General features: G+C 47.0%; 1 protein-coding gene across 3 annotated transcripts in view; it reads left to right on the forward strand.

Moving 5' to 3' along the window:
• Positions 1-25,067, forward strand: part of MOB2 (MOB kinase activator 2) — a 305,579-nt gene that overhangs the window by 252,532 nt on the left and 27,980 nt on the right. For all 3 annotated transcript variants that reach the window (XM_078682761.1, XM_078682760.1, XM_078682759.1), the window contains exon 2: positions 12,094-12,254. In XM_078682761.1, the coding sequence (XP_078538887.1) occupies positions 12,094-12,254 (161 nt within the window). The remainder of the gene's footprint in view (positions 1-12,093; positions 12,255-25,067) is intronic.

Consider the following 25,067-nt stretch of genomic DNA (forward strand, 5'->3'; position numbering starts at 1 on the left):
CTGTTATAAGGATCGTGCAATTTAAATTTACGTTAAATGATTGTGCTATTTTATTCGTTTCATATATTAATACATTTGTTCTCGACTTTTGCAGGCCTTATGACGCGAAGGTTTTACACCCACTTCTTACAGATTAGAACCACCCTTGTCCACGTTTGTGTCTGGTTCTGCCCAGTTTGGTGGGGAATTTGATTTAGTGCGCACCTAAGCATTTTCCTGCCCACGTTGTGACTAACCACTGACCAGAAGCCGTACACACCCACTTCTGCGGTTTTCTTCTGTGGGCCCGAGTCCTAGCTACTGGTGTTAAATCTCGAATGTTCTTTCCCCTTGGTACCTCATCCCCTCACTTCATCCAGCTCCCCGTATTCCTGCAGCAGCTCCTTGGCAATGACTCCATAACGGCTTCCAAGGATGTTGATGCCAAAATATTCCCTCACACTGTTCCAGATGTTGGGCTGAAAATAGTGCAGCGGTTTCCCTGATGCTGAGCCCAAATATCCTGAGCTGCTCTGTTCCTTCTGGGATCGCATCCAGCTTCCAAACAGCCGGAGTGCTCATTGAACCCACGTTGTTGTCGCAGTGTATCTTTTTGTTCCTCTGAAGTAGAATGCGCTTCTGATGCCATCTGCAGAAGACTCAGTATTTTACCCTTTGGGTATGATGAACTTGACTGTCACAAGTAGCCGTTGCCTAGTTGCTTTACTTGCATTTGGTTCCCCATAACAGGTTCTGCACTACCTGTCAGTGGGCTGCATCCCAACACGGGAGGTCATGACATAGACTATTTTTGCGAAGGTTGAACTGCTCCTGCTAAGAGCGGGATAGGGACAGTACATCTGAACACTTATTCATGCACATCTGCAGGCTCTGCGCTTTGACATCAGACCTGTTCCTCAAAGTTACACAGATGGGACCATTTCAGACCATGGTTGCTGCCCAGATAACGCATTTTAAGGTTAAAATTATGATGCAGGGATCAAGTTAGCAGATCGTAAAGCTCATGCATGAGGCATTAAAGCTGATGCTTACATTGTATAGATCTTACATGCTCCGCCATTACACAAGGGAGATAGCTGGCATAGTTTGTTGATTTTGAGAGCTTGGACCTAACACAAAAGACGGATCCCTAATTATGTGTACAACTCTTGCATATTTAGGCCCTAAAGCCCAGAGCCCCTGCCTCAAAGGAACCTTCATGCTTTTTGCCTTTTCTCATGGGAGTTACCATGTGTGTAATGTTTTTTTTCTTCTGGTGGTCTCTGATCCAGATGCGACTTAGTGCTAGTGTGCAGTCTGGCAGAGATTGTGCCTGGTCTGAGGGCACCCAGAATACTCATCTTTTCTGTCCTCTAGATGTTAATCTCCTGAGGGTTATGAATGGTAGAGTGAATGGAGTACTGGTGTGCAGTCTTGTTCTCTGCCCCAGTGATAACTTAAATGTCCACTCCCTTGTTATTTTAGTGTGCTGGCCCCAACCTTGGCCCAGGATACACTGTTTCCCAAGCTATTCTCACCACCGTTCTGTTGGACTTTGGCCCTTAGGGCAGGTTCACCCCTAGACTTTTTGCTTGAAATGGTGACCTGGAGATGGTGATTTTTGGATTCTGCGCACTTTCACTGTGTCCCAGTGGAAAGTGCGTGCGCACTCTGAGTGCATGTACTGAGCTAGGCCTGCCCGCCCATAGGAATGCATGGGGAATGTATGTGTCCCTGGTAGTTCCTGATGCGTGGGGTGTACAGGCTTGAGTCTGGTATGTGTGAACTCGTGAGAGTGAATGCTGCGAGATGGTGTATGCAGCATGTATGTGTCTAGTAGCGAAGCGCCATTTCTAGACATGGCTGTACGTGTGCTGTGAGGGTGCTGGCGTGTGATTGGCTGGAGCTGGCTGGCATGCCAGGCTCCAGGAAGTCTGGATGGGTCTGCCCGGTGGTGAGTGGGAGATTAGCATGAGTGATGTGTGGGAGGAGTGTACCTGTGTCCTGGATGGGCTGGGTTTTCCCCACACAATGCTGGCTCCGCCCCCCTGTGGTGTGTCTAATGACCCAAGCCCTGCCAGTGAATAGAGAGGGTGGTTGAGGTAAACAGAGTACTCAAGAACCAGCTGCGACTGGTTCCGCCCCCACTCTGCACCCTTGAACAAAGGAATGCACTGTATAAAAATGGGGCTGTGTCCCCACTGAAGTTGTTCTCTTCCAGGATCCTGAGGGGCTGTTGCTGCTGCTGCTGGGCCAGAGGACCGCCACTTGGGGTGTCTCCCTGCTTGGAGACCCAGTGTGCTGGCTCTGGGCCCAGCCTTGCCCCCCCCTGCCCCCCTGGAGGACTTTTGCTGGACTTTGGGCTGTCCTCTAGCGCTGGGAGCGCTGGAATTGCCTCTTAGCGCTTGGAAGCGCTTTTGTTCTGCTATAGCGCTTTGGAGCGCTTTCTTGTGGCTTGTAGCGCTGGGGAGCGCTTTATTTGAAGAGGCCGGTGCCCACCCGGCATTGGCCGCCCCAAGCGAGTGCCACCTCGCTTATTCTCGAGTGTTTTGTCGCCTGGCAGATGCCCACCCTGCCAGGGACCTTGCCGCCCGTTTTCACTTTTTCTTCGAGGGTGCCGACCCCTCGGTAACTTTAGCCCCCGCCTAAAGGTGCCTGGAACGGGTCGCCGCCCTGCCCGTGACGACCCGGAAGTGGTCTGTCAGGCCGGCCAACCAGAGCGCGGCCCGACGGAAGTCCCGCCCCTGCAGCCGCGACCCGGAAGTCAGGCCGGCCGGGGGCAGGACAGAGAAGCCGGAAGCAGCCACAGCGTCCTGCCCGGGGCTCCCAAGTGTAGGGAGAGCCCCGGACCTTCCACCAGTCCAGGAGAAAGGGAAGAAGTCTGCTGCGAGCCCCGAGGAGCGGGAGCTCTCGTGACGCAGCTGCCTGCCAGACCGGTGAGTGGGGCTCTGAGTGAGGCGGTTGGGGGGGGTGTCGGGCACGCTTTTGGTGCCGCCCCCGTGACCTGGGCCCCCCTTCTCCCTTCCGGCGAGGAATTGTTGGTGAGCCCTGAGAGGCTCAGGGGGCATCTTGCTTATGTAGAGCCAGGAGAGGCTCCAGGTGCCCCAATTGTGCTCGAGTCCCCAGGAGGGGGACTCCAACGGTGGCCATTGTTGCTTTAGAGCCCGGAGGGGCTTAGGGGGCACAAGTGATTTCTGTGGAGCCTGCGAGGCTCAGAGGCAAGTTGTATTCACGAGCCCCAGAGGCTCAGAGGGCATTTGGTGTCTGTGGGGGAGTGGCCCCAGAAGGCCCCACCTTGCCCCCACCTTGTTGTGAGCCCGGAGAGAAGGCTCGAGGCGCCAGATTGGTTTGCGAGCCAGAGAGGCTCAGGGGCCATTTATTTCACGAGCCCAGAGAGGCTCAGGAGACAGTCAGTGGGGCAGAGCCTAGAGAGGCTCCCACGTTGGCCCCATCAATTGCCACACAGCTGCCCAGCACTTCGTGGGCAGCTGCCACGTTTAGGACCCTGGACATTGGACACAGGGCGTCCTAGCCCCAACAAGGCCAGAGGGCCTAGGGACAGTCACAAGTGGTGACTTACGTGAGTTTGGCGCAATTGTACTTTCTATGCACCTCTGAATGTATTGTTTATGCGTCATGTGCCTTTACACCTCTGAATGAATGTTATGCATTGCATCATGTGTTTTCCTCTTACACCCCTACAGGTATTGTAATACATAGGTGGTTGGTTTCTCCCTAGTACAGGTGGTGCTAGTGAGGTCCTGGTTACCAGTGATTACTGGTTGTGTGCTATTTTGTGCTATATTCTATGTACTAAGTGCTATTTTTGAAAGTGCTACTTCTGATTCCTGACAGTGGTCCAGGTGGCCCTGTCTTGTAAATAATCCCTTGTAAATTCTGCCCGTGCCTCTGGCACATTGTAAAGTGTGTGTTTTATCTAATGTGTTTTGGTGTAATACAAAGGCTATTTTTATATAACCTTGTGTGGAGTTTCCTTTGTGGTGGGCCCTGGGAGTTGTTGCTGGGGTGCATGCGCAAATACTTAACTTACATCGCCTCCAAGTTTAGCCTTGCTGCTCGCGCCACGTTACCTAGAGGGTGAGTAGGGGTTATCTTGGCGTGTAACTCCCTTGCCCTGACTTGGGTGTGGTGGTCTCTGACTGACTTTGGCGAAAGCCCTGGCCAGCCGGGGATCCCATTTCCAACACGTTCGTTCCCGTCCTGATGGTGGTCGGTGCTATATGCAACAGTCCCTTTTCACACAAAGGAAGGGCTACTTTGCTCCTTGAGCCCTTACCTTTTACCCTGCACTCGAGGAAGCCACTGTTCAACTGTCTTAATTGCAGCTTAAATAAATGTTTCACTCCGGTTCCAAATGTTTGGTGTGATCAACTCTGATAAAAGCTTGCAAGTCCGGCTTTGTACCTGAGAAGAAGCACAGGCCCTAATTGGTGCTGCATCTCAGTTTAGTTCCTCCCTAAAAAACAGACCTATTGGATGCTAGGCCTAGCACATCAGCATTTTTTGTACCTCAGACTTGCCATTTGGGACATAGGCTTCTTCTCAAGACATGGGACTGTATGTGGTATTTCTATTTGCAGCTAGGAACAAGCTGGAATGAAGTTAAAACTGCACAACGTCGTGTCTTATTGCTTGCCTTCCAAAAAGCTGCCTGAAGGGACTGATCTACCCCAGCTCCAAGGGCTAATGTTGAGTACAGGACCACCTGTTTGCCCTCCATAGAATTTGGGCATCACCTTAGTGAAAGGCCAGCTAAACAAGTGGTCGATAGATAACTCCAAAAATGATGATGATTTGCAAAAGTGCAAGTGAGCAGACCTGGGGCAGTGACTGCCTGATTGTCTTACTTCCATGCACTGCTAAAATAACTTTTGTCTACTCCCTAGGGGAGCTACCCATTCTTGCCAAAGCCCTACTATCTAGGTATTCAGTGCTCCCTGGGAACCCCACCTGTCGACTGCACCAAGCTTTAGTCTTTTGGGCACCTTTTGGGACTTTCAGGTGCTATTGCATTAGGGCTGCTCATAACATTGCAAAAAGCCACTGAAGTCTGTAGGGATCTACCAACAAAAGGATTTTTCAACTGGTTCTCAACATATCGGGATTTGAAATTGACCTTAATCATCACCTGGTTCAAGTAATTCTCAGAGCCCGACTCAAACCTATCACTCCTGATACCTGTCCATTTCTATAAAGAGGGCCTTTCAATTCTACTGGGACCAGTAAGTCATTCGCAAATTACTAATCCTAATATATTCTTTCCATTTTGTGTTCTTCGTACCACCAACCATTAATACGACCAGTGGGAGGCTCTCTGACACCAAGAGGCATTCTGAAAACATCTACTTTGAAACTCAGTGCCATAGATCAGTCGTTCCACCACCTTCCAATATCTATAGACCTTACATGACATTTTTCTCCTTGCCGAGTGAGAGGAGCCAAACCTACGAACTACATTGAACCAAAAAGCACCAATATGGTTGTTCTATACATGGAGGGCGCCTATGTATCTGTTTATAGCATTCTAAAGTGTAATCACCGTTGTCATTTCATCCTCTTAGACTTGGACGAAGTTGCATTTGACCTCTTGAAGTAACCTTCTAATACGGGGCCATTTAATCTATTAAGAGAGCCTCTTCTTGCTTTTGAGTTAATGCTTTACCTGATCTACTTTACCACTATCATATTAAAGATAGATTCACCAGTAAAATAGTAGGCTTTCCTGGGCATTCATTCTTATTCATACTGATTTTTTATAGGCATTGTGTTACATTGCCTCAATGCACAACCCCTTGAAAGCAGGACCGCACTGGCATAGTTACCACTGGAAAAGCAAGGAAACGAACAGCCATTGCTAACCATTGCATTAAAAAATAACCATGGTTTGGGGCCCTAAGAGGAAAAACTGAATCATATTCAGATACTGACTCTGACCGTTTCGGCTCGTCCATTGCACAATAGAGTGCTCTAGGGTGGCATGGTTTACGCCTGTTTTAGCAGAGGGCACAGCATGGCCAGATTCCTCTTTCAACATGTTCTGTTCTTTCCAGTAGGTAAGAAGACATGACAAAAAAAAAAAGACATGACATCTAGCTTTTACTCGTGCCGCACCTGTTTGTGAATGAAATGGGCACTGTGGACAAGGGTGGACCACACATAAGGGAGTATGGGCTGACATCCATCAGCGAGAGCCGTGTCTAGATGTTGCCAATGTCTGACGTTGGAAAGCTGCCCAACATCGATGGCAGCCAGTGCTTCAGGAAGTTCTGCTTTCTTCTGTTTTCAAAAACAATATTCTTCCTTTCCCATCCAAGCAGAGACATTTGGCAGCTGTGCTGTTTTATAACTTGTCCAGACACGGGCTGGAGCTAAACAAGGCAGGATGTGTGAAGAGTGAACACTGCTTTCTTCGCATGACCAGTAGTGCAGCACGGTGGCTACATCTCTTCCTAGAATTCTCAAGCCTTTGAAACTAACGGTGGCATTTGTTTCCAGGCGGATGCATTCTTTGACTGGGTTGAGACCTATCTCCTTTTCTCCTGGATAGCTTTTAGATGGTGATTGTAGTAGGGTGAAGTATTTCACAGAAGACCATATTGCCCATGTTCTTCCGTAATGCCATTCTTGAGGAATGGTTTGTATCTCAGAGGTTGATATAGATAACTAGCACATGGGGTAGACACGTCTTCCCACTATGTGCTTTGCATTTTATAAGTGGAGATGCATTGCAAACACAAGCCTTGATTCAGACATTTTGTGTTCTAAGGTATAGGAACACTAAAACCGAAGACTATGGCTGACCTTGAACTTTTTAAGGCAGGGGTAGAGCATATCAGTAGCTGTAGTGTGGCCTTCTTATTTACAAGGTGTGGAAATTGCACATCAAACCCTGACTCCGGGTCAGATCCTCAGAGTTCACAGCTGGCAAGAGAGCACTATGGGAGACTAGGGAATGGTTTCAGAACCTAACGTTCCAGGTAGGCTGAAGGTACAGCAGTATTGAGACTCTTTATTTGGAGACTACAAGCTTGACTGTCCAGTCCCTTTCATCCTGTGTCATTTAGATAAAGGGCGTTAATTACTAGTGGGATCAGACAGACCTCTAACATATGGGAACGCCACATAAAATACTGAGAGGATTCTGGTCTAATTCAGAGATTGAACTGGTGGAGCTTTTTCCTGGTCATCCATGGTGCAGGCTATTTTATTTTGGTGTATTTGTTGGTCACACTGGACTTTTACAGCCTGTGTTTCTTGCCTTTGAGCTTCAGCTTTGGTGAGCTGCCTGAATCCATAGGGTGTGGACGGGTGAAATGAAGACTCCCTGTTCTGCCAGGAATAATACACACAATCCAATAATGTTTATCGAAAAATATGGGTTGCATTTATTTACAAAAAACATTGCTTTAACCTTTGTAATTGCGTTACAGTCAATATAAAATTATCATGATAAAGGAATGTAATTGGTTATGCAACAACCAACACAAAAAACATTGGAGATTTATGGGCTTGAAACACAAACCTCTTCTGGCAGATCAGCTTCAAATTCACTGCAGTCTGCCATCTCAGATTATCCTCCTCATGTTTTCCGCTGTGAGCTGCTTAAGAAAATAGAGTTGGCTGGTTCAGTTAACTCCAAAGGCTTGGTATAGGGAACGACAGACCAGCCACAAGCAGGACGTCGTTGTTCTGCTTGGATATTTATGAATATGTTAGGAAACCTAATAACCCCTCATGCATTCGTTTGTATAACACATTATCTGCTGCTCTGGGGCTCTTGAATTTCCATCTGAAGGCTGATAGTTTTTATAAATATCTTCGAGTATTCATTTATTGAATCTGGTGGGAAGGATTAGGGCTACTTATAACACATAGAGAGGAAATTGATATCGATACAGACAATTCCTTCTACAGGACCCGCCTATAACATTCTACCCCACCAGTATAAATCCTTTTTAATAAACATGCAGCTAGGGGAGTATTGGCAGAGTAGATATTTATGGTATTGTTTGGATGTTGACTCCTAAATAGCCAAGGCAGCCCAAGGAGCATTTCAAACTATGGTAGCCTATTTTGTATTTCCTTTCAGTTCTCAAGTTGGCTATCGCCACACCCACTTAAATATGGTAAGGTTCATTTTGAACCCACATACCACATACTTCGCTCTTACAATGAAGCTGGGACCGATAGTTTGAGATCCAGGAGGAAACGCAAAATTCAATTGACGTACGGACCGGTTTGAAATTGTGTTGATCTTTCCTGATGGCCGCAATACTTATGGTTAGCATTAATTTTTACAAATTAATGGTTGTAGTGTGAGTGCAAATAGAGGCAGATAAGTCCCTCTTGACACGATTGTTGGTTCAGAAAGTACTCAGTTTGTTGATTTTCGCTTGTGAACTTCCCAACTTGGAGATAATTTAAGATACATTGTTCAGTCATAAATCTGTTAGCTGTAAAATGTGTGTTTCAAATGTTGCCATTCTGTTTTATCCAATGCTTTTTCGGCATCAGGAGAAGCAATTCTTCTGTGAGTTTAGCTGTTTCAGAGCAGTTGACTGACCTAGAACCCAACTGAAGTCGCCACCCCATACCATCAACCCTACTGCAAATGAAGCCTCTAATGGGAACATATCTGCATGCATTTTTTTCTTTCTCTTTGTTGGGGTTGTACCTTGGGAAAAAAATTAACTGTTCTGACCCTGGCCTCCAGGTTGATCCTGACTTCTATACAGTTGGCTTTTTTGTTATTATCTCTTTCCATGTGAATGGGATTCCTATTTTCATTAGGATTGCCACACCCTTTTTGTTGACGTACCTTGAATGGAATTGGCCTGGATTCTTTTTTAAAATGCGTTCCTTGCAGCATTGCTATGATTGATTTATTTGTTTAGCCAGTTAAATAATGCTTTGCTGATAAGATCCTGTACGTTAAGTGTTCAGTCCAAGATGGAGCTCCTCCCTCCAATGGTAGGCCTGAGACGTGTTTAACGGGCTACTTAAGTGAGTGGCACAATCAGTGCTGCAGGCCCAAAAGAAACATTTAATTTACAGGCCCTGGGTACGTGGAGTGCCACTTTACTAGGAACTTACTAGTACACTTTACTAGGAACTTACAAGTAAATGGAACTTCCAATGCCAATTGGTGGAAGCTAATGCTACCATGTTTTAACCAGAGAGCGCTTTAGCACTGGTTAGCAGTGGTAAAGTGCACAGAGTCCTAAGACCAGCAAAAACTAATTCAGCAAAAAAATGAAAAGTTTTGGGGGTGGCCTTGCAGAGAGGCCAGGTCCAGCATGTATGTTACATGTAATGAGATTTATTGCATAGTTGGTGTTTAGTTCGCCACACCGGAACCACGTTCCGCACACTCTTGAAGACACAACTTTGTGCCTTGTCACCTTGGCCAAGCACCCCTGTTCTGTTCAAACTGTTTTTATTACTTTTATGGCTAACCTGTCTTTCTGAAATCGGTGTGCAACATATTAGTATAGGGACTAAAAGATGGTGAAGCTGTCCAGCCTACTCCTAAAGCCTAGATAACTCATGTGGCACAGACAGCACTTATTTTTGTCTGTTACTCTGCACTTCACAAAACCCCCAATTCTACACAGTGTTTACACTGCACTAGCTACGATGACCTTGTGCCTTCTCCACAGTCCGATTCCTGAATGGATAGTGCATGCCTCCTCACAAAATAGGATAGGCACTTATCGAAGCCTTTTCGTGGAATTGCAGGTGCAAAAGTTATTTCTCTGTTTTCACTGGTACAAATGTATTTCCAAGACCATTTTCTATGAATAGTAGTGACGATTTATCAGTCTGTCTTGTTGAAAGATGATTTATTTCAATGCAGTTTTTATATAGTGCATGGCTACCCGACCGGGCCTTCCAGCACTTATTGCTACAAACTCACCGAGCTACCATGATGATCCAATTGACTAAATATCCGCACTTCAGAAAAGGTGTGTTTTTAAAGATTTTCTGAAGCATGTTTCCGACTGCTGACTTCTAAGGGAGTCAATAAGGGCGTTCCAGAGCAATCACTTAAGGTACACAAAGTGGCGGCCTCCGCTTCTCACTATTTTGATCTTGGGCACCCACAGGAGTCCCTGATTGCTAGATCGCAGTTACTTACGGGGTGAGTACGTTTTGGATGATGAGTGGGCCTTTCCTGTGGATGGCCCGATGAGTGATGCACACAGCCTTAAATTGAATTCTCATTTGGACTGGCAGCCACTGTATGGCTGATAGGGTTAGTCTTGCTGATTGGTATGTGGATATTTTGGGCAGGATTCTCGCTGCAGCCTTTTTATCACCTATTTAGGGCTCCATAAATAGACGAAGTTATCATAGTCTAGACGGGAATTTATTAGACTCTGTACCACTACCCTCCTGGTGGATACCAGTAAGGTCTGTAAGACTTTCCTCCTAGATCTCAGAATGCCAGAACAGAAACCGGCCACATATTTGGGCTGAGTTTCCATTGTGAGCTTGTCGTCTATACAGACACCTACATTTTTTTACTTCTTTGGCTGGCTCTGGTAGCTCACCTAGTTGTTTTGGCCAAGACAGTTCCTGCCACCTTGGGCTGTTGTTGCCCACCACCAGTACCTCAGTTTTGTTGACCTTAAGCTTCAAACTGCTTGCAGACATCCAGTCTGTGACCTCCATAAGACCTAAATTGAGTTGGTTAGAGGTTCAGCTGACAGTTGTGATGGCCATGATGATCTGCATATCATCTGGATATGACACCAATGTGAGACCGCAACATTTCTGCAAGGGGTAGAATGTACAAATTAAAGTATGGGCCTCCATGAGGAGCCCTGTGGGAATCCACACAGCAAAGGGTGGATACATGAAAAAATGGACCTTCACCCTCTTATAAGCTCCTTTCTCCAGGAAAGCTACCATCGGCTTGATGGCGTCCCCAGTAGTGCCAACTTCCATCATCCTCTGGATAAGCATGGTGTGCAATACCGTATCGAAAGCTATAGTTAGGCCCAACCGTATCATTAAGATCTGTGGTTTCTCCTTTTCCTTCCACTCAAATGTCTCCTCTTTCCCATATACTTTCCTCTTGCACCTCATAATTTTTCACTTCCTCCCTCAAATTTTTTCCTCTCCTTCAATCGTCTCTCAATCCTCAATCCTTCAATCGTCTCTCAATGAGGTTTCCTTCCTTCCTTCCTCCTTTTTTTCCTTCCTTCTTCATGAGGCTCGCATCCCTCCTAATCACTTCTCTTATTCCTTGTCAGATTTGCCGTGTATCATAATCGCGTCTGGTGACTTAGTGGACTAATGCGTCCACTGTAGGGTCCTGTGTTTGACCTCAGTCACAGGTTCAAATCCCAGTAGGTCCACTCAGCCTTTTATCCTTCGGAGTTCGATAAAATGAGTACCATTGAGTTGGGGAACAAACATATGTTATTCAGTGCCAAGATGCCCACAGGTGAACGTGCCCCCTCAAATACACCTGTTAAGCTATGTTATATATCACAGTCTCTGCTCCTTTCTGCTGCCCCCTCTTCCTCAGTGTCTCCACACCTCTCACAATTTTACCACTCCTATCGCCCCTATCACCTTTCCCGTCTGTGTATTCCATGTTATTTGCACAGGGTCCCTGCTTTCTGCCCTCTTGGTTTCTTCCCCAGTAACTCCACCCTTTCCTCTTTTGTGTTCCATCCCTTTCCACTTCTTGTTGTTCACTTCTTCTCTTGCCACCTCTTTCCTCTGCCCCCACATCACCCCCACACACTCTACAAACTGCTACAGTGCGTGCACCTCGTTGCAATATTTTCTATTGTTGTAATTTAATGGAGCATGGCTTTTGAAGTGGAACTTCAAAAGGTTTTGGTGACTTTGTCCAGCTGAGAATGGTGCTTGTTCTGCATCTGTTATGTTCCCATGACCAGGCAGCCATAAGGCACACAGGTATACAGCAGTCAGTTAAACAGGTACCTTTAAACTGTTGGCAGGCTTTACAAACATGTGCCTTCTAGAGAATGCGTCTAAATGACTGTGTGAGATCTGCATTACATTTGTAAGGCCTGTGAGCTCCATATAAGTATGTGCTTTCCCTTCTTTGTGCAGAAAATCCAAAGCAAAGCCCAACGGGAAGAAGCCGGTGCCAGAGGAGAAGAAGCTGTATCTGGAGCCGGAGTACACCAAGTCCAGAGCTACCGACTTCGAATTCAAGGAGCTAGTGGTTCTTCCACGAGAAATCGACCTCAACGAGTGGTTAGCAAGCAACAGTAAGTGGAAGTCTCTGTTCAGGAGGCATACACAAATTCATTATGCTGAGAAGGCCAAAGAAGCCCTGATAAATTCTCAGCCGTCTACGAGACCGATATTGAGCATTGTGCTCTCGAGCTGGAAAATCTGGTACCTTGATGAGCGATCAAGAAGTGCCTGTGATGTATGCCCTCAGGATGGTCAAGGGTATAGTATTCCCATTCCTTGAAGTGCCTGTGTTAGACAGATAGCTGTCAATTGTCTTTTTTGTTCAGTCCTCCTGTGAAGGTATTGAGGCTGCTGTTAGACTGCACACATGAACAGGTTGTATGGAAGTAGTTAACGTGTTCATTTTGAGGTTAATTTCGAATCTGGTGGCCTGAATATGGAGACTGCTCCATTTACACTTTATGAGGTTTCTCAGGTATGCCATAAAAGATTTTATTTGACTGACATTCGGTTTATATTTTGTTTTTCATTGAAACAATGATTGTGTAAAGCATATGTGAGATGGTGCTTCTTCTTTTATCATGGATGCTGTTGGTTTAAGCAACTACTCAGTGGGCATGCAATGCCTTTTTCTTGTCTGTATGACAACGAGTAGCCTAAGACACAGTTGACTTTAATAATGAGAGAAGGGCTCTGGAGATTTTGATGCAAGTAAGCTTGTTCCTCTTAGAAAGTTCAGCAATACCCTAGACGCACAAGAAGGCTCCCTGTCAGTGTCTTAGGGCTGCATACCAGTAATGGTGAAGTGATTTAATCTCTTCGTTATTGCACCTTCCCTTGGGTATTGTATTAACATTGCATTTGTGGAATGTTTGATATGATGGAGTCTCTATGGAAGAATTATGTGCAATTTCATCCCTTCTTTTGAAGAGGCAGATCACATTTCAGAATTTTGCTGGAGACTTTTACTTACATGTATAAATCCGAAGAACAGAACAAAAAGACTTCTGTGTTTAAATGAGTTTGTCTCTAGGGGTGAGTTGCTTCCTTCGTTAAAACTCTGTCCAGTTACATGTGGAACAGTAGAAAAGGAAAACACTGCTCTACTTCTGCACACAAGAGAAATGTGACCCAATAAAGACTGATATTGTGCTTTTGAACTCCCTTCCTGATCATATTCAGCATATTTTAAGCACAAATCCTTTTCTAAACTGGAGGAAACTTTTCTCTTTATAGAGTAGCACCTGGAGAGAGTCTTTGTATATAAATATGCTCACACAGTCAATGTAGTTACCATAGTCATCAAGCAGTCATTTGCTGGAATTCGGTTAGAGTTATTCACAAATACTGACAGCTGAAAATACTTGCCCTGCAAATAAGAAACCAACACTAGACAAGTATCACGTGGGGACTAATGGTTGGGCGGATTTTTTTCCTTAAACCACACAGGCCTAATCTAAAATGCCAAAATGACACAATACTTTAACATTCTCTATACGCGTGCACATCTACACTGCTGCAACAATAGCCTGGTTCTCCTTTGAGACTGGGCTGTCCTTATGACTGGCCCACTGCTCGATGGTTCAGGCCAGGCATAAACAAAAACTGTGTAAGTAGGATGTGACGTGTTTTGTCTCGAGGTACCTCTGAGACAGTGTTATTGTTTGTGTACACGTGCATGAAGTGGACACTGGCGAGGCATTCGAAACGTAAGTTGGTAATGGTTGGACTCCGAGCCAGATGGACACAGCATGCCGTGGTTGAATACAATTGGAGAATAAATTAGTTGAAAATCACATTCTTCTTCATGGAGTTACTTACCGCATTTTTACGAAAAAAGTGACCACTGGCACATCCACACAGCAGCGCCTTAGCTGAGATTTTGGTGGCTTCAAAATAGTGGGAAGTCCGGGGAGCTGTTTGACTGCCAAAGCCCTTCTCTCAACAGACTTTACAAGTTTTGACGCTAATCAGTGTCCCTGATTTTAGATTCAATGCGGTAAAGTGTAACCTTCTGTGCTCCTGTTTCGGTGACAGCGCATTCATTCATTATTTACTCCCATGGCTTCTCATCAAATTACTCAACCACCACCATTCCTAGGCAGTCACAATGGTTCAGGTTGTTTGAGAACCATTTTGTAGCTATTGATGCAAACGGTTATAGTCCTGGACACAAGTTTGCATTATTATTTTGAAGGTTGGGGCAAGCAGTTCAGCAAATATTTGATAGTCTGCCACCAATGGCACCCCCTCAAGGCAATGGGCAATGGAATATTAACTTTGAAGCCATAGCGAGATTGAAGAAAGAATTTCCTGACGAACCTAGTATTTTGCTGAAAAGCCGCACATTTTATCAACACTAGCAACTCTCAGAGGAAAATGTGGAAGAGTATAATTCAACAAGTATTGGCTGCTACATGTGAATATGACCATAATCTAGATAATTATTTTCAAGATCAGTTTGTTTTTAACTGCGCTTCTAGGAAGATCCAAGAGGGATTGCTCTGTTGCTGAAACCTGTCATCATCAAGTTAATAATTTGGCCGAAGTATCAAAAGATCAGCAATCTCAACTAAGATCGTGCATGCACAGTCCACAAATACAGTCAAAATAGTCTCTTCCATAGACACTGAGTAGGATAATTAATTGTATCTGGTCAACACCAAAGGGAAAACGTCTATGTTTTCAAACAGTCATCAACTTATTGCTGCAGATCTATGTTACTCCCTTGGTTCAATTGGCAGAGGATTTGGGGGCCAAAATTATTGCTTATGCTGACAATACCCAGCTCTTGTTTATGTGGGGAAAAACTGAGTGTTCTACCTCCTCTGCAAAAAATTGCCTGACAGTTTTTCATTGGCTGGCCTCTGCCCAACTTCAATGCAATGAGGAGAAATCTGAAATCCTCCTTTATGGAAGGATCACCCCCTCAGTTTAGATAAACACTTTGGCCGGCGGATTTCTCTATGCCAGCCTCAAAGGGGCAACCTGCCAAGAATCTGGGGATCTGGTTTGAGGAGAATCTCTCGTTCTCTACCCAGATGAAGAAGCTAGCCGGGAACTGTTTTGGGTTACTCAAATCCCTCAGGAAATTTCTACCACTTCTTCCTAGAGCTGCTGAAGAAACGGTCACCCGAGCCCTAATTTTATTACGTATTGATTATACCAATGCCCTGTACATTTGCCTCCCGGGCTACCTGCTTAACAAACTACAATTAATCCAGAATGCGGCGGCCAGGCTTCTCTTTAACATCCCTATCAGAAGCAGTGTGAGACAACATTTGTGCTCTCTTTACTGGCTGCCCGGGGCTGAACGAGTTAAGTTGAAAGCTCTAGTCATAGCACACCGTGCCCTGCATGCTTCAGGTCTAATTTACTTGCAGAAGTGCTTTACTTTTTACACTCCCACTAGACCACTGCGCTCTGCTTCTCAACTCCTGGCTCACGTCCCCCGCTTTCGATTGCAAAGGATAGGCAGCAGTTCTCTTGCCTTGAAGGCTGTTCTGGCTTGGAATTCGCTGCCTTTCACTCTTTGTAGCATTCAGGATCCCAATGTTTTAAAAAAAAAAAAAATCTGAAAACGTTCCTCTTTATCTAATCGGCTTTCCCTCATTCCTCAAGGTTCGTGCCGTGACACTCCTCGCAGTATCTGTGTGCGCTACAAGTACAAATACCATAACAACAAATGTGGTCCAAAAGCCACATAAGTAATTTTGCTGGGCAAACATTGCATAATTTGTAAGAAAACAGGTCATTTTCAAAATGTTTGCAGGAGCAACAAAAAGACACTAAGAGTTGATGTTGATGTCGAAGTAGATACATGTTCCGAGTCCATCAACAATGTGATTTTAAAACTTGACTGTGGTGGCACGGGTAAAACGGTTAAGGGATCATTATGTACAGCTATTATTAATGGTATTCTCTTTCAGGTTATGGCAGATTATGGATCCCCCATAACTACCTTAAGAGACACCACTTTTTATGAGTTCTGAGACAAAGATTTTACACTGTCCAAATCAGATGTGAACCCCAAAGCGTATGGAGAGAAACACATCGAAATTATGTTATTTTTCATCTAAGGTACTGTGTTTCGACTGAGAAACTCCCACAAAGGTGTATGTAATTGTGAAGGGGAAGAACATAATTGGTTGGCAAGATTTGGCATGCATGGGCCTGTATATTGTTCCTGGAGCTGAGAACCTGGTCATGGTAGGTGATTTGCCAGGTGTGCCATGTGGATTGTGGGGAGGTATTAGTCAAGGAAATTCTGGATAAGCATTCTGCAGTATTGAGCAACCAAGTAGGGTTGGTGAAGGGACTGGTACACCACATAATACTGGCACCGACCCACAACCTGTGGCGCACAAAGCAAGACCTGTACCCATCAGTGTTAAAGAAGAACTAAAAAAAACATACACAATCTTATGTACACAAGGAATTATTCAGCCTATAGATTCATCATAATGTGTGGTGCCCATAGTCGTAGCACAAAAAATTCAGGAGAGATTACGTGCCCTAAATAAGATCATCATCATGGACTGCCACACACTTCCCAAAAGTCAAAAGTTGTTAGCAAATCTTGGGGGAGGCCAAGTGGTTTTTCCGAAATTGATTTGCAATCAGCTTACCACCAAGTATCACTAACTGAAGAGTCTCGAGTTAATAGCATTTGTAACCCCCTGTGGTTCCTACACGTTTCTGAGACTACTGTTCGGTCTGCCCTCAGCGGCCAGTGTGTTCCAGAAACAAATGGACACATTATTCCTAGCCATCAAAGGGGTAAAGGGTGCAAGGATATCAACACGATGTGCTAATTTATTCAGAGACTCTGGAAGAACATTAGGCGATTTTGAGAGCTGTATTAACCATCTTGAAATGAGAGGGCATGACAGTCTGAGCTGAAAAGTGGAAATTTGCAACCAATGAGTTAGAATATTTGGGTCACACAGTGTAGGCAATGGGCATAAAGCCGAAGTTTTCAGTGATTAGAGCAATTACTGAGGCTAAACCATCCACAGATGAAAATACCCTCCGGTTTTTCCTAGGGTTAGGAGAGTATTATGCGCCTTTTGTAGCTAATTATGTCCTAACAGTTGATCCCTAACATGCTTTGCTAAGGAAAGGCCAAGTGTTCAAATGTTACAGCTCTGGCCTTACACGCATCCTGGGAGGGTTTCACTTTTATCATAATGGTTGATGTCAGTGTTTATGGGTTGGGTGCTGTTCTCAGCCTAAAAGTGAAAGGACGCGAAGAAACCATAGCATTTTCATCAAGAGCTTTGGAACAGTGTGACCGTCAATATAGTATGATTGAACACAAAGCACGCGCATGTGTGTGGGCAGTGAAGAAATGTAAAATGTACATTTGGAGAAGCAGTTTGTACTTATTACCGATCACAAGCCACTGCTTTACATTTTCAGTAAAGTAAGCAGTAATACCTTATCAGCCAGGCCTACTAGATTAGTGCTGAAACTACAGGAGTACACGTTTTTAATTAAACCTATCCCTGGGGGTACAAACTTCAGGGCAGATTGTTTGGTCAGGATGCAAGTGGATGTTGATGATTCTCACAAGGGTGATGTAGAATGTGTAGCTTTGGTGAATGCTGTGGCAGAATACGAATCTGTCATAACTGAAAAAGACTGGGCCGAAGCGTGTGCAAATTATTTGATGCTAACAAAGGGTTCGAGGCATGTGGGCTGCTAAATTCATATCTTAGCATTAGATCGCCGCCTAGTGTTGGGCTCGGATGATTGCACATTGTTGTCCTGGAAGAGTCTTCGAAGTATCCTGAGATAGGTGGCTCCTCCCCTGGACTACAGTGCGCATGGGCATCGGCTCCATCCCCAGATTGTTTTTTTCCGCCATTGGGTTCGGATGTGGTCTCGACGTCTTACTGTCGGAACCAAGTAAAACTAACTTTTAGCGGCCAAAAGGCCTCGATTTTCTTGCGTCGGTATTGTCTGCGCACGGTCTCGAGTCTTCCGTCTCTTGGAGCCGGAATAAGCGGAGTTTTCTTCGCTCTCGGAACTTTGAGGCCTTCTCATCGCGACACGACTGCAAGCCTTTTCGGACATGGAGCGGAGCCCGTTTAAATACTGCCCGCTCTGTGGGTCCAAGTACCCACACATCGATCTACACCCCGTGTGTAACAAATGCCTTTCGCCTGACCACGACGACGGAAAGTGCAAGGCCTGTGCACAGTTCCGATCGAAGAAGACTCTCAAGCTTCGGCGCGCGGTGCGCATGGAAGCTAAACAAGCGGCACCGGATCCGGAGAACATCTTCGGCGACCAAGACGAAGAGGACCAGGGTCATCATCTCCAAATCTCCCCACCCGGGACGGAGGTCGAGGCGGATCCGGGAGACGACGACTGAGTCGCGGGTCCAGGCCTTGAATACGTCGACGAGGTAGGAGACGACGATGAGATTTATGGGGCCGCGGCGGATAGCTCAGCGGACGAGCTCTGCCCCGAAGGTTACGAGGATACCGACCGGGACACGGGATCGCCTGTCGGCCTTACCCAAGACCCGTTGCCGCAAGCCACAGCCCCGCCTTCGGGCCCGGCCACGGACTTACTTGCTGTGCAGACTGTTTCGAAACCGAAACCGAAACCATCGGGATCGACAACACCTAAAATGGCCGACCCGAAATCGAAACTGAAAGTTAAGGACTCGATTGTCCCTAAGATGGCTGCCGTGCCGGTGAAACCGACGGCGCCTGCTGCCCCATCGACTCCGTCGACCTCCGGTCCGCAGAAGTCGAGGAAGTCCGTCGATTCCGATGCTGCGAAATCGAAACCGACGCCAGAGGAGGGGTCCTCCAAGAAAGATGGTCGGCACGGGACAGCGGCTCCGACGCCGTCAAAACCCGCCAAAGTCGGCTCCAAGGAGGCTACGCAGGCACACGGAAAGAAGTCTGTGCCCCGAACGCAGGAATCGGAGGCGGTACAGACGGGATCCGCGCCCAAGACGCACAAGGCCCACAAGGACGTCGGATCCGAGGGGAAAATCAGACCATCCTCGTCGGCGCCGACACAAACTGTGAGTGTGCCGTCCCCCATTGCCGACTCACTGAAGAGGATCAGGGAAAAGGCCTTTGCCCCGTCGGCTCCGGTACCATCAACGCAGCCGCGAAAAGACACTCCAGAGAAGCCGTCTGGGAAACTTCTCTTTATTTTGCCGCCGAAGGAGGCGCCCAAGGCATTTTCAACCAAATCGGCACCGAAACAGGTGGTTTCTTCACCGACTGGCCCACTTCCACGTCAGGTGCTCGAATCCGAGGACGATTCGGCGCATTTCATCGACGCTGACACAGGCAAACTGACCCTCTATAAGAGGAAAATAACTTCGGAGCCAGTGGACCCCTATGTCATTCCACTGAAGAAGAAAAGGGTGCCCCTTGACGCCTCAGGCCTCACGGAACCAATCCAGCCTCCTCCGAGACGGAGCCCTACTCCCTCCCCAGACCACTCTGAGGGTGAGGGGTATGATGAGGACGACCAGTACAATTTCCCAATCAATGAACCTGATGTGCAACCGGATTCATTTGATGACACTGGTGACCAGAACACCCGAGGTGCGGGGCAGGACCCGCAGCCTTTTAATGCACGGGCATCCCCGACTGAGGATTCAGCAGGTTTTCATGCCCTACTCGAAAGGGCGGCAGCCAATCACGATGTGGACATGCATGCCGACCCTGTGGAGGAAGACTTCCTTTTCGACACTTTTTCGGTCTCTGAAAGGACAGTAAAGACACTGCCTATGCTTAAAGGAGTCCTCAAGCATGCTGGGGACATATTTAAGGAGCCTACGAGAGCGAGAGTGGTCAACCCTCGCATTGAAAAAAAGTACAGACCTGCACCTGCGGACCCCGCATACATTCGGGGACAATTGCCATTGGACTCTCTTGTGGTCGCCAATGCCAGGAAACGTGCCAACTCCCAGACTACGGGTGAAGCTCCTCCCCCGGATAAGGACTCCAAAGTGCTAGAGGCAGGGGGCAAAAGAGTAGCTGCACAGGCATCAAACTTCTGGCGCATTGCCAATACACAGGCGCTCTTGGCGCGTTATGATAGGGCGCACTATGACACCCTAGAACAGATCGTACAACACCTGCCTCCACAGTTCCAAGAGGGCACAAAAATGCTTATCGAGGAAGGGAAGCTAATCTCAAACGCAGCCATCAAGTGTGCACTTGATGCTGCGGACACAGCTGCTAGGGCTATCAACACTAGCGTTATGCTGAGACGACAAGCGTGGCTCCGCATCTCAGGGTTTAAACCGGATATTCAGACGACAATTCTTAATCAGCCAGTCAATCCTGATAGTCTGTTTGGTCCGGATGTTGACACCACCCTAGAGAAAATAAAGAAAGACACAGACACTGCTAAGTCTATGGGGGCCCTACAGTCACAGCAGTTTCGTGGCGGCAATTTTCGTCGCTCAGGTGCACGTGGAGTCACCAGAGGACAATTGGGTCAACAATCCCAGTTCACAAAAGGTGGGACACAATCCTCGTTCACTAAACGGAACAAGGGAGGTTACAGGAATAACAGCAACAGAGGTCGCGGCAGAGGAAACAACAGCTCCCGCACCTCTACTCCCAACAAACAGTGACTCTCTGTCACTGCCCCCCGACCACCTAACACCTGTCGGGGGGAGACTGCAGCGGTTCCTGCCCGTCTGGAGAAACATCACCACAGACAGGTGGGTGCGACAACTAATCCAGTATGGTTATTGCCTAGAGTTAAAGTCCACTCCACCCAACATCCCGCCAAGGCAACGGCCTATGTCCGCAGAGCACTTGCTCTTATTGCAGCAGGAGGTAGTGGTGATGCTGCAAAAGGGAGCAATCGAGCTCGTGCCGGTGGGGGAGGAAGGCACAGGGGTATATTCCCTGTACTTCCTTATTCCAAAGAAGGACGGTTCTCTCAGGCCCATTCTCGATCTACGTCCCCTCAACCTGTACATACTATCGGAACATTTCCACATGCTTACACTGCAACAGATTCTTCCCTTGCTAAACCAAGGAGACTTCTTAGCAACCTTAGACCTCAAGGATGCTTATTTCCACATTCCACTACACCCGTCACACAGGAAATACCTCAGGTTCACTATTCAAGGCAGGCACTACCAGTTCAAAGTCCTACCCTTCGGAGTCACAACAGCCCCGAGGGTGTTCACAAAGTGTCTGGCGACAGTAGCGGCGCACCTCAGGAGGCAGAACATCCATGTCTACCCCTACCTAGACGACTGGCTCGTGCAAGCCAAGTCAGAGCACCAGTGCGCCGCAGACATGTCGACTACAATTCACCTTCTTCACGATCTGGGTTTCTCCCTGAACTACCCAAAATCGCATCTTCAGCCGGCGCATGTCCGGCAGTTTCTAGGCGCGACGATCAATACCCTGACGGCCATGGCTCAGCCAAACCAGGTCAGGATAGACAGCATGCAGGCTCTGATCCAAAAGTTCAGGCCGCAACACTCGCTTCCAGCGAGAGTGTTCATGCAGTTGATAGGCATGATGGCCTCCTGCATCTTCATAGTCCCTCACGCACGGCTACACATGCGCCCGCTCCAGGAGTGCTTAGCGAATCAGTGGACACAGGCTCGTGGGCTATTGACAGACCTAGTGTTGGTTACCAGTCGGGCATACGACTCTCTGCATTGGTGGACTCCACACAACCTTTGCAAGGGCCGACTGTTCCAAGAGCCTGTGCCGCAGATTATCCTGACAACGGACGCGTCTCTCCAGGGTTGGGGAGCTCATGTGCTCACTTACACAGTGCAGGGACTATGGACGACGCAGCAACAAAAGATGCACATCAACTATCTGGAACTGATGGCAATCTTCATGGCGCTCAAGTCCTTCATTGTACATCTGTGCAACAAAGTCGTGCTAGTCCGGACGGACAACATGACCGCGATGTACTACATTCAAAAGCAGGGAGGCACCCACTCGCCACAGCTGTCTCATCTGGCTCAGAGCATGTGGAAGTGGGCCATTCAGAGGAACATTTTCCTCATGGCAGAACACCTCCCGGGAAAGGACAATCAGATGGCGGATCTGCTCAGCAGATACAGCCATCAAATGCACGAGTGGGAGATACACCCGTCTGTTCTCCACCCGTACTTCCAGCAGTGGGGTCATCCGGAGATAGACCTGTTTGCCACAGCAGAGAACGCAAAATGCCAACTCTTTGCCGCCAGGTTCCCTCACCCACTGTCGCAGGGGAATGCGATATGGATGAACTGGTCAGGCAAATTTGCGTACGCTTTTCCGCCAGCCCCTCTAATACCGCTGGTCGCAAGAAAGCTAAGGCAGCACGAGATGACTCTCATCCTGGTTGCTCCAACGTGGGCGCGCCAAGCTTGGTACACCACGTTCCTCGAACTCTCAGTGGTGCCGCATCAAAGGCTGCGCCTCACGCCCAGTCTTTTGACGCAGAACCATGGAGACATTCAGCATCCAGATCCACAACAGCTCAACCTGGCGATCTGGCTCCTGAAGTCCTAGAGTTTGGATACCTTAACCTACCTCCGGAGTGCATGCACATCATCAAGGAGGCGAGGAAACCAACTACTAGAGCATGCTATGCTGCAAAGTGGAAGCGTTTTGTCATTTACTGTACGGCCAATGACATCGACCCGCTAGATGCATCTATCCCCAACATCATCTGCTATCTGTTGCATCTTTACAAGTGCAATCTAGCGTACACTTCCATTCGGATACATCTATCCGCCATAGCGGCTTATCTCCAGAACAGGCAGCACCTCTCTGTCTTCAGGGTGCCTGCCATTAAAGCCTTCCTTGAAGGTCTGAAACGAGTCATTCCCCCAAGGACACCGCCAGCTCCGGTGTGGAACCTCAATGTCGTTCTCACCAGACTGATGGGACCGCCATTTGAGCCCCTGCACTCGTGTGAACTCCAGTTCCTTACGTGGAAAGTAGCTTTCCTTGTGGCTATTACGTCTCTGAGGCGTGTCAGTGAGCTGCAGGCGCTCACAATCCAAGAGCCATTCATTCAAATCCATTCAAATAGGGTAGTGCTACGCACTAACCCCAAATTCCTTCCGAAGGTGGTGTCACAGTTTCATCTAAACCAAACTATTGACTTACCAGCATTCTTTCAAAACCCGCAAACGGTGGCGGAAAGAATGCTCCATACCTTAGATGTACGGAGGGCGTTGATGTACTACATAGACAGAACACAACCCTTTAGAAAGACAAAACAACTCTTTGTTGCCTTCGCACCCCAACACAAAGGCAACCCAATTTCCAAAGCAGGGATAGCCAGGTGGATTGTTAAGTGCATCCAGATATGTTATCAAAAAGCCAAGCGCACTTTAACAATACCCCCCAGAGCGCACTCCACACGCAAACTGGGGGCATCCATGGCTTTCCTAGGGAACATTCCTTTAGAGGATATTTGCAGAGCAGCCACGTGGGTCACACCACATACCTTCACAAAACACTACTGTGTTGATGTGCATTCCAAGCAGCAAGCAGCTGTAGGACAGGCTGTTCTCAAGACACTTTTTCAGGTTTCTGCAGCTGGCACGGGCAACCGCCGCTGATGGAGGGACTGCTATGTATTCTATGCTAAGATATGAATTTAGCAGCCCACATGCCTCGAACTGAATATGCTACTTACCAGTATGCATCTGTTCTTGGCATGTAGGGCTGCTAACATTCATATCGCCCGCCCTCCTCCCCGGTGCCTGTCGCAGCTGCAGATATACTATTGTATTTATTCATTAGCATGGACATCTTTTACACTTTTCACTCCATCTTCTGCCACAATGGCGAAAAACAATCTGGGGATGGAGCCGATGCCCATGCGCACTGTAGTCCAGGGGAGGAGCCACCTATCTCAGGATACTTCGAAGACTCTTCCAGGACAACAATGTGCAATCATCCGAGCCCAACACTAGGCGGCGATCTAATGCTAAGATATGAATGTTAGCAGCCCTACATGCCAAGAACAGATGCATACTGGTAAGTAGCATATTCATTATTGAATACACTCATTTTAAAATGGCCAGAAACTAGGTGTTTGAGTGTAGAATTGAAGATCTATTCACAATTGCTAAGGAATTGTCTGTTGAAAGTGGAGTTGTACTGCATGGTGACCGTTTTGTCCCCCCTAAGGTATTACGCAGTGTAATCCTAGCTAAAGCGCACTACAGTCATCAAGGCACCATGAAGATTTGTATGAAAGTGAAGCAACATTTTTGGTGGCTGGCTATCGACAGTCAAGTTCAAATGAAGACTGATAAATGCCCAGAATGTTTAATGTTTGATAAGGACTGGCAAACGGTTCAATCACTATTACACCCTACTAAGTTACTGAATGTGGCTTTGCAAAAAGTTGGTCTAGACTTTTCTGGACCTTACTCAGTGTTGTCCAACAGTATGAGGTATTTAATTTTAGCTGTTGACTACTTTTCAAAATGGATGTACTATATGTGTGTAGAAACTCCAGACACTAACGCAACCAATCAATTTCTGAGCAAGGTGTCCTTAATTGAAGGAGCCCCTAAAGTCTTTGTCACAAACAATGGCACATAGTTTGTGTCAAAGCGAATGTGTAAATTTGTCTGTACAAGACCTAAAATATTTGAAAGTGGCACTGTACTCACCCACTTCAAATGGTTTTAGTGGAGCGTGGAAATAAAGTTATGAAGGAGGGAATACCAACTTCAGTTGTGGATGTCCAGGATTTTATCGAACAGAAATTGTGAAACTACAATAACTCTCCGCTCCACATTGTAGTACGTGGGTCACACCTTTCTCGCTGATTAGAGGCAGGGAGGTGCACAGTTCTCAGTTCCCTTCTTGGTTGAAAGAAAAGGAAGGTAATACGAAGATTGTGAGGCC

Source organism: Lissotriton helveticus, chromosome 3_1 (assembly GCF_964261635.1).
Source record: "Lissotriton helveticus chromosome 3_1, aLisHel1.1, whole genome shotgun sequence".
NCBI classification, from domain to species: Eukaryota; Metazoa; Chordata; class Amphibia; order Caudata; family Salamandridae; genus Lissotriton; species Lissotriton helveticus.